General features: G+C 46.9%; 1 protein-coding gene across 6 annotated transcripts in view; it reads left to right on the top strand.

Annotated features, from left to right (window-relative positions):
- Nucleotides 1-10,629, top strand: part of Acacb (acetyl-CoA carboxylase beta) — a 127,397-nt gene that overhangs the window by 33,586 nt on the left and 83,182 nt on the right. For 3 of the 6 annotated variants that reach the window (XM_033762390.1, XM_033762388.1, XM_033762389.1), the window contains exons 3-4: nt 5,810-5,942; nt 8,457-8,595. In XM_033762390.1, coding sequence (XP_033618281.1) covers nt 5,810-5,942; nt 8,457-8,595 — 272 coding nt within the window. Of the gene's footprint in view, nt 1-68; nt 331-5,809; nt 5,943-8,456; nt 8,596-10,629 lie in introns of those variants that run through there. The other 3 variants (XM_033762391.1, XM_033762392.1, XM_033762393.1) reach the window with 3 other exon arrangements.

Here is a 10,629-nt window from a genome sequence, read left to right on the forward strand (position 1 = left end):
GCGAGGCCATGCTGGAGGTGGGGGCGGGGCCTGGGCGGTGCTTAGGCCCCCTACTCCTGAGCGCAGGGCGCACTTGGGATGGAGGAAGCACTTCGCAGACTTGGGTTCCCGCTGGCCGCGTCAGCACCGGGCTGAAGCGCCCCGCGATCACACCTCCGCCTAGTCGTGACCTGGCTGCCCTTCTGGGCCCCGGGCCCAGGGTCTGCTTTCGGGGATCAGAGGGTGCGTGCTCTGCATCCTGGCAAGAGCCTGGAGGGATTGGCCAGCGGGTCTGTCACCATGAGTCCTGCCAAGTGCAAGGTCTGTTTCCCTGATCGCAGAGTAAAGTAAGTAAGTCTGCAATTTTAATGACTTGCCTTTTGTAAACTTGCACAATCCTCCCTCTGATGTCAGGCTGTGCGTCTTCATCTTAGCACTCTCATTGTCCTTTATCCCCACAGAAAGAAATGCAATAACTTTGGCCACTGGGTAGATGGAGCCTGCCTCTTGCAAAAGTTAGCTGGCCTTGGCGGGAGGAAGCCAGACTTGGCAGCCAGTGAGGTTGCTGGGAGGAGAGAGCTCAAGATGGAGCGTGGGGGTGCGGGACGTTCCCCCTCTTCCTCCTCTATCTTTGAGAAAGGCGATGGTTGTGGAAGCAGGACTTTTTGAAGCTGAAGCCTGCAGCAAATCCACCTGGATCCAAGCAGGCATAGAATTTAATGGCATTTTCTGAACAGATTAGCAAGTGTAGGCCTTTGTGTGCTGAGAGGTTCTCAGCCTTACCTATTTGATTTTGTTTCTTTCCTTTTTGTCTTCATTTTATTGTACTTTTAAACAGTTAGCAAAGCTAAACCTATGTTTTTTGTTATAGATAAGCAAAGAAGCAACAAAATTCACCATCATAATTCCACCCTCTGTGATGTTCAACATTTGTAAATCCTTGCAGTCCTTTTGATGCACATGTTTTAATATATGAAATCAAATCATACATATTGTAACACACTTTTAGTATTTATCCTACTCAGCAAACGATGAGCTACTACCCATTTTTATACAACTTGCAAGAATGCTTCTTATGGTCTATTTTTGTGACATGTGAAAACTGTGAAATTGAAATGTCAGTGTCCACAAATAAAGTTTTATTGGAACATAGCCATACACGTTACTTATGCACAGTCTGTGGCTTTGTTGGAACCTCATTGGCAAAATGGAGAAGTAAGACAGAGACTGGCCTTTTAACACCTGAAGTATTGACTATCTGGCCCTCGACATGAAATCTTTACCTATCCCTGCTCTACACCATACTTTTACTAGGTGCAGAGTGTTCCCTGTAAATGGGTACAACTTATAGTGTGCAAAAAAATCACATTTTTGGGCCAGGGATTTAGCTCAGTGTTTTTGTCACCTGCCTCACAAATGCAAGGCCTGAGTTTAATCCCCGGTACCATACACACACACACACACACACACACACACACACACACATCATATTATTTACAAATCATAGGTATTGGAGCCATTTTTCCTTTTTGCTGTTATAGATAACATGGTGAGGAAGACTCTTGAAGCTTTCTCACTGCTTCTTCCTGTATCATTTTCTTGGGGTAGATTTACCTGTTCGGTAAACATCCCTTGCACACCTCCCATGTGAAACCTGTGGCTGGGAGCAGGATGGGACAGAAAATATTTGAGAAATATCCCTTCTCCTCTCCAAGAAATCCTGACCCAGTGGAGGAGACAGATGCCTTCTCTGGACCATAATCCTACCTCTTTGTCCATGATTTTGCTTCCTGTCAATTGTGGCCTGAAAACATTAAGTGAAAAATCCCATAAATAAAGAATTTCTAAGTTTTAAATTGCTTGCTCTTCTGAGTAGTGTGATGAAGTCTCATGCAGTCCCACCTGGGAGAATTTATCTCATGCCACCTCCACAAGGGGTACTGTGTGAATCTTGTCATCCTATTTTACACTCAAGGAAACTGAGGTCTTCAGCATTGGTGAAAGAAGAACAGGGATTCGAACACAAGCATTGCCCAGAGGGCCCATTCCATAGGCATCCAGGTTTCCACCACCTTGAGGGCTTGACCCTGCAACTGGGCTGTGTATCCTTGACCAAGCACCATCAAGCCTTGGAACCTAGTTCCTTGTCTGTCACTGAGGTTAATTCTAACAGGACCTGCTGGAATTATTGAGCCTGCTGGTCTTGCAGGCTGTCCTCGCTCAGCCCAAAAGTCTATACTAAAAGAGAAGATAGTGCAATTGAGAAAGAACCTTTGGAAGTCAAAAGGCTCCTGGGATTCTTTCCTGAAGTCCTGGGCCACCAAAGAGCCAGAACTTATACAGGTCTCAAATGCTGACTAGTTTTCCTTGGCATGTGAATGGGGTGAGAGTTCAGAGAACGAAAAACAAATGTGGGTCAGAGTAGAGAAGGGCTTTTAAGAAAAGGCTTGGGTTGTTGAACTGGATGAAAAAAAGTTGGGGAGGGGGTTGCAGAAGAATCTGGGCTTCAGTGTCCTACAGTCCCCTCTTCTGAAGAAGGTCACTGACTTGGGAATTCTGCTGCCTGCATTGAAATGTTGCTTGGAGATTCATGAGTCCCAACCTTGGTTGTGCATTAGAATTTCTTGGGGATGTGGTTTAAAGAACAGAGATGCCCAGGCCCCCGCATCACTCCTAAAGATGCTGAGTACTGAGTCCAGGGTGTGGCCCAGGCATCAGTTCCTTTTAAAACAACTGGCCTTGAAAACACCTGCCTAAGTCAGGTACAGTGGCATGTACCTGTGGTTCCACCTACTCAGGAGGCTGAGGCAGGAGGATTGCCAATTTAAAGCCAGCTTGGGCAACTTAGTGAGACCCTGTCAAAAAAAGATCTGAGAATCCTAGCACTCTTAAGAGGCTGAGGTAGGAGGGTGGCAAATTCAAGCCCAGCCTGGAGATGTAGCTCAGTGAAAAGGTCCTGTGATTTAAGCCCTAGTACCACAAACAAACAACAGACAAATAAACACAGAAAGAGAAAAAGAAGAGGACAGTTGCCTAGTTCAAGGCTGGAATCAGATTTCATAAAAGGCCAGAGAGTAAATATTTCAGCTTAGTGACCATATGGTCTCGGTTGCAACTGCTCACTCTGCTATTTCCTGCCCCAACAGTCATAGGTGTGCACTTGAATGTACCTGGCTGTGTTCCAAATGTTATGGATACTGAAACTGAAATTTCATATAACTTTCATGTATTATGAAATAGGATTGTTTTGATTTTTATCAACCATTTAACAAGGTCAAGACCTTTCTTGGCTGGTAGGAGACACAAAAACTCATGGCAACTGGATTTGGCCCATGGAACCCTGGTTTGCCCACCCCTGGCCTAGTGGTCATCCCAGAAGGCTTTGAGAGAACCTGTGGCCTGAGAAATTCCCAAGGCTCCCGTCTTCTGGGATCCCAGTTTTGTACTGTCAAAAAGATACGTTTTAAGTTATGAGTGTTTTCTGGATTACATAGTATCCCGTCTTGCTTTCTGATGGTAGCAGAAACATTTGGCCCAAGGAGGCGCCTTTCTTCTCATCAGTTCGCAGTCAGGGCAGCTGTTGCTCTCCCGCTTTTCCAGCAGAGCAGAGAAGATATTATGGTTTACATCTAGGTGTACCCCCAAGAGCCTCATGCATCGTAGGCAAGGCTTTTGGAAGGTGACTGGGTTATGGCGCCTTACAGCTGACCCTCAGTTAGGAGATAGGGTCTGGTCAGAAGAGGAAGTCACTGTGGGCATGACCTGGACGGCGTGCTCTCTCTCCCTCCCTCCCTCCCTCTCTCTCTCTGTCTCGCTTCTCCTTTCACTCTCTGCCATGCCATGAGTGACAATCCTTCGCTGTGCCCTTGTGCTGTGCTCTCTTGCCTTGGAGCCAGCTGGCTATGGGTATTTTGTCCTCATGAGTTAAGTAACTAAGGAAGATTTGGGCACCAGAGAAGCGGTGCTGCTGTGACATTACCCGACCACGTGGTTCAGAAGCCTTAGGAAGTGGTTCATGGGAAGAGTTTGGAGGGGCGAGGGATTTAGCTCAGTTGTTCCGGCACCTGCCTCACAAGCACAAGGACCTGAGTTCTATCCCCGGTACCAAAAAAAGACTTAGCTGGGCATGGTGGCGCACGCCTGTAATCCCAGCACTCGGGAGCCTGAGACAGGAGGATTGCGGTGAGTTCGAGACCAGCCTGAGCTACATAGTGAGTTCCAGGTCAGTCTCAACTACATAGTGAGACCCTGTCTCAAAAAAAACAAAACCAAAAAAAAAAAAAAAAAGAGTTTGGAAAGGTTTGGAGGTACCTAGAATGTTATAACCTGAGCTTGCTGGGAGACTCTAGTCACAGCTCAGAAGACCAGAATGCTCAGAAAAATGCAGATGACAAAGAGTTCATTGGTTGTTGGACTCCAGGGTATGTGTGTTATGTTCTGGCAGAAAATTTGTCTACTTTTCTCATGTCTTGAACCTTTGTGGAAGACTGAGATTAAGGACAGTGGACTAATTAATCTGGTAGAGGAAATTTCAAGGCAGTCCAACATTCAGGCTGTAGCATGGTTACTGCTTACTGCTTTTAGTGAGATATACTATGGGAAACAGGAGCAAAAGCTTTCAGTTTTGCCAGAAAGAAAGCACCCACAAAGATGGAAGAGAGGAGAACTAACGTTGAGAAGATTAACATTAAAAAGAAGCCAAGCACTTTATAAAAAGGACAATAGGAAAAATGGTTTGAGGTCATGTCAGGAAAGAGCAAGATCCCAACTTTTGGCCTAGTTCCCCCTGGGCGCGATGATGTACCCCAGACTGACCCCAGATGGGAGCCTTCCCCTCTCTGCCCTTTTCCTCCCTTCCCTTCCCTTTCATGCTGGAGATGGAACCCAGGGTCCCATCATGCCAGGCAAGTGCTCTACCACTAAGTTGCACCCTCAGCCCTTGGACACAATAAGGAAGACAGGGCCCGCACAAACCAACAAGCAGACGCAGGAGACCTGGAAGACACAGCAACCATGCCAGAGAAGAAATTTTTGAAGCACTGTCGTTAGTGTCCTCCCCTAGGTCAGACAGGATGTTGCACACAAAGGAACAGGATGCTGTGCAGAGGCAGTATTTGAGATTGAAGAGAAGCCCTCCAGACTTTGAAAACATGGGAGCAAAATGAAGAATTCTGCTGCATACTTAGATCATAAGGCTGAGCAAATCATCCCAGGGTAGAGGAAAAGAGCGAAGAGGAGAGAGGAAAATGCATAACCTAGTGGGCCGCTCTAGGAATTTCAACATCCAAACTGTAGGATTTCTAGAAAGAATAGAGAAGCCAGACACAGTGACACAATGTCTGTAATCACAGCACGGTGGGAGGCTGAGGCAAGAGGACTGCAAGAGTGAGCCCAGCCTGGGTAACTTAGCAACTTAGTGAGACCCTGTTTCAAAGTAAAAACCAAAAGAAGGGCTGGGGATGTAGCTCTGTGTGAAGCCTCTGGGTTCAATTTGCAGTACTGCCTCCCCCACCAAACAAAACAAAAAACCCCAGCCAGACCAGGTAAAAGGAAGTAGAATTGCCCCAGAGGGATAACACCCCAAAAATGATGGAACAGATCCATCTTACTTGTACTGGGAGCCTACCGGGAGGGGGGTGAATTAGCAGTAGGTGCAAGGGACACCAGGTAAAGGAAGAGCATGGTTAACTCCCGGGACAAACAAAACGAAAGAACACCTCTGACACAAGCTGCCTCTCATGTATGAGTGATGATCGTACTCGTGAAACCTGGAGTACGGAGGCCCCCAGGCTCCCGCCACCATGGCTTTCTCCATCCCTTCTCTCTGCAGACCAAGCATGTCCGGGCTGCACCTGGTGAAGAGGGGCTGGGAACACAAGAAGCTGGACCTGCACAGAGACTTCACGGTGGCTTCCCCAGCCGAGTTCGTCACACGCTTCGGGGGGGATCGGGTCATTGAGAAGGTATGGGCGGATCCTGCTGGGTTGGGATGGAGGGGCCTCCACTTCTGCTAGAGATGGGAGAACCAGCTGGAGGGTCCTTCCTCATGCTACACGGAGGGGATGGAGCTTTTCACTCTCCCAACAGCCTGATGCAATGGGTACATCAGCCCATTTCCCAGAAGGGGAAACCAAGGCCTCAGGCACGGTCAGGAGATTCCTAGGTGGTTTCCCGAAAGGGGCAGCTGCCTGGGTTACTGGGAGGGCAGCATAAACCCAGCCCTGCCCTCCTGAGGCTTAGTGTTTCCTGGAAGAGAGAAGACCCCTTGTTGTAGTGATAGTCACAGAAGGGTAGACGCTAAGATTTGTTCTCTGGGAAGGCTTCATGTTGTTTTCTGGCGAAACCTGGGCCCCACCCAGGTTTTTCCTGGTTATTCCACCCAGGTGTGGTTATTCCTGTCAGGTCCAGGACTGGCTGGGGTTCAGGGATTTGACGCTGGCTACCCAGGGTCAGGTAGACAATAGGTGCTGGTGTTGGGATTTGAACCCACATTAGTCTGGCAGTAGCGCCTTGTTCTTTGCCATTTGATGTAAGTGTAGTGGTGATGTTAGCAGGAGCTGCTAACTATTTAAGAGGGCCTGTTCCAAGGCAGGTCGCCTGCTGCCTGATTTACGTCATTTCTCATTCAGTCATCCACACGTTCTGTCAGTGGGTGTTATTTTACAGACGAGGAAACTGAGGCCTGGGCGGAGGCTGCTTGCCCATTGGTGGAGCTGGGATTTGAACCTTGGTTCTTAGATCCCAGAAGCCCCTTTCCCCTATAGTAAGTACACTGTTGAGTGACGGATTCACACAGCTTCCCCAACCAGGCTGGGGTTCATCTTGCCACTTGAGCATTGAGATTTCCTCCTCCCTGCCCCAGACCTCGATTTAGAGTCCCCCAGGTAGAATCCAGAAGCTGCATTTTTTTTCTTTTTTGTGGTGCTGGGGATCCAACCCAGGGCCCCCCACAACAGAAGCTGCACATTGCTACTTTGAAGCCAGCCCACCTGGTGGCCAGCAGTGACTTCTCAGGAGCTGAGGGCCTGAGGTAGCCACAGAAGGCTCTGGGCCAGAGCTAGTGTTCTTTGTGGCTTAAGAGGTAACCTCGGCTTGTCCTTAGAGCTGCAGGCTGGCCCCTCCCCACGAGGTCCACAGATGAGTGAGAACAGTAGGGACCACCTGTGACTCTTCTCTCCTGGCCAAGCCTTGCTGTGGTAATAAGACTGAGAAAGCCACAGCCCAGCCAACTCATCAGTCTTTCCTAAGGGGCATTTTTGACAGGGTAGAAAGAACATTGAACCTGAGCCAGGAATCCTGGGTTCGAATCCCAGGTGGCTGGTTATGGGATGTGAACTCATCAGCCTGTTTTCCCTTCTGTAACCTAGAGGCGATCACATCCCAGATCTCTACTGGGACTTGTCCTTTACACTGTCATAAAGATCACAGAGCCAGAGCAAGGGAGGAGGACTTAACATGATAAAAATACTCAGTCAGAGCTTTGAGGCCATTAATTTAGTTTTTTTTTGGGGGGGGGTTCTTTTGTAATGGGAATTGAACTCAAGGCTTTTGCGCTGAGCTACTTCTCCAGCCTTTTTATTTTTTTATTTTTTGAGACAGGATCTTGCTAAGTTGCCTAGACTAGACATGAACTCGCAATCCTCTTGCCTCAATCTCCTGGAATGCTGGGTTTATAGGTGTACGCCACCAAGCCTGACTTCATTTTTTTAAGCAAAAACTCCCAAAGTTTGGTTTTGTTTCTGAGAGACCAAGAAGATGGTTAGTCTGACCCCTTTATATGCATGTAAAGCTCACAGAAGAAAAGGAGCTGCCTAAGGTCACACAGCAAGTTCATAATGTGAACAGGATTGGAAACCAGGACCTGTTCTATTGCTCTCTGCTACTGGGGACGCCCGGCTTTACTGCTGTTCCTCTTTACCAAATCCAAGACTGTTCTTCTTTAGTTCAAAGTATAGGTTAGACTGTGGACTCAGACACGTCTGCGTTTGAGCCCCAGATCTCCCACTTACTCGCTGTGTGACCTTGGGGAAATGCTTTAACTCCTCCGAGGTTCAGTATCTTTTTTCCCCACTTTTTAAAATTTTGAGGCGGGGTTTTACTAAATCATCTTGTTGGGCTTGAACTTGTGATTCTCCTGCCTTAGCTTCCCAGAGTCCTGGGATTTTAGGCATGTCCCACCACGCCCGATGGAATTGATAAAATCTCTTTCAAATGGCTGTTGTGAGGACAAAATGACAAAAGGCAGATAAAACACACCAAACTGGAGCACGGTACCTTCTAAACACTCAGGAACTGAGAAAGGTCCTCATGTGGCCTCAAACGAAGGCCTCCGAATTCATCCTCTCATCCATTCTTGTACCTGAGCTGCCAGGCTGCGGGCTGTGGGCTGTGGATGGGGGGCTCCGCAGAAGCCTGGGTAGCAGGCGGCTCCGGCACAGGCGCAGGTACAGCCCCGGCCCCTTCCTGGTTTCTCTCAGGTGCTCATTGCCAACAACGGCATCGCCGCCGTGAAGTGCATGCGCTCCATCCGCAGGTGGGCCTACGAGATGTTCCGCAACGAGCGTGCCATTTGGTTTGTAGTCATGGTGACCCCCGAGGACCTCAAGGCCAACGCAGGTACCTTCCTTTAAAATGGCTGCTCATAGTAGGAATCATGGGTCTCAAAAAACTACAAAGAACTAACCTGAAGAATGTTCCAGAAGATTGGCGTCTGTTTCTCCACATGTGTTATCCTGCTCACATATATACTGTATTTCAGTTCTTTGTTCAGTTTTCCATCCACTTAACTATTATAGCTCAGTCTATTTAAATGAATCATTCTATAAATAACTGTTGGATGACTTGCTTTTTTTTTTTTTTTTGCTGAACAGTCTTATCTTTTTATAGATCCTTCTCTCCCCTGCAATCAGAATGATCTTTCGAAAACATGATTCAGTCTTATCACTCCCTTTCTTAAAATTCTTCAGAGGCTGAAGTGCTATTCCTTTTTTGTTAAATTGAGTTTATTGGTACATTTTAGGTATACAATACAGTTACATGCATTATTGGGATCTTGTTACCTTTACATGACAGGTCTTGGTTCTCATTTTTGAAGTGCTATTCCTGGCTCCCAACCCCACGCTCATCCCCTGAGGTCTTTTAGTGCACAGGCCCCAGGCTCTGCCCTGCATAGATGTGGCCTTCTTTGTTATTCACAGCCCCATTTTACAGATGAGACGGTTGAGGCCTAGAGACATAAATTTATCACATGCCACTGTCCTACAGGCAGCATGTGGCATAGGCAAGATTGGAACCTTGGTCTGTCCGAGTTCAGAGCTTATCCTAACAGGGCTGCCATCATGACAGACTAACATCCCGGATCCTCACTTAGACAGGAAGGCCTGGCCCCTGCTGCCTCCTAGCTTCACCTCATGCCTCTTCCAGTCACCCTGGTCCTGGGCTGTCTTGCACTTTACTTACGAGGGCCTCAGCATAGCTAGACTTTCTTGACTGGTTTATGCCAAAGCCCTTGCCTGGCAGCCCTCTTTACCCCTGATCTTGAGACCCTCCTGTGCTTCTCCTGGAGAACTTTATTTATTTCCTTCCTGACACTGATGCAGGCCAGTGGATATTGTGTTTATTTCCTTGTTTATTTCCTCTAACATTAAAGAAAAACTCAACGCAGACAGGCTTGTCTGACAGCTCACTTTATTACTCCTGGAACTCTCTGGTGGCTGACACATATGTGTTTGCCCAAACACTGGAAGCAGGCAGCCAGGAGGAACAGTCACTGTTGGGCTTCTGTGTCTACACGTGGAATCCCATACTGTTCATCTTCAGGATCATAGACATAATGTGATTGTACCAACCCTTGTCTTTGGCTCGAGTCTAATGTCTCCCTGTCCTGGACTCTGCTCAGGGACCGCCCTTTCACACCTATCTTTGGCTTTACTCATGGGTGGGCTTTTAGAACATATTCCTAGAAGTAGAATTTTTGGATTAAAGAGCATGAGTATTTTAAAATCAAAATATTGTATTACACTATCCTTAAAAAGGAAGATAATCCAGGATACAGAATCAACATTTTAAAAATCACTGGCTTTTTTGTATATCAATAATGAACCAGAAAAACATGAAATCAGGAAAACAATTGCATTCACAATAGGTTTAAAAAAAAAACCCTAGGAATCAATCTAACTAAGGAGGTAAAAGGTAAAAAACTAAGAATGATATGACATTGAAGAACAAAATTGAAGGAGACACCAGATGTTCATAGGTTGGCAGGATTAATATTGTTTAAATGGCCATACTACCAAAAGCAATCTACAGAGTCAATTTAACCCCTATCCAAATACCAATGACATCTTTTACAGAACTAGAAAAAACAATCCTCAAATTCATATGGAAACACAAAGACCCAGAACAGCCAAAGCAATCCTAAGCAACAAGAGCAAGGCTGAAGGGATCCCAATACCCGATTTCAAATTATACCACAAAGCCATAGGAACAAAAACAGCATGGTGGTGGCACAGAAATAGACACATAGAGCAGTGGAACAAAAGAGAGGGCACGGAAACAAAACCCACACAATTACAGCCATATGATCTGGACATAGGAGCCAAAAGTGCATCAAAGAAAAGACAGCCTTTTTTTTTTTTTTTTTTTTTTTTT

Source organism: Fukomys damarensis, unplaced genomic scaffold, assembly GCF_012274545.1.
Source record: "Fukomys damarensis isolate Sample0158 unplaced genomic scaffold, DMR_v1.0_HiC HiC_scaffold_12, whole genome shotgun sequence".
Lineage (NCBI taxonomy): Eukaryota > Metazoa > Chordata > Mammalia > Rodentia > Bathyergidae > Fukomys > Fukomys damarensis.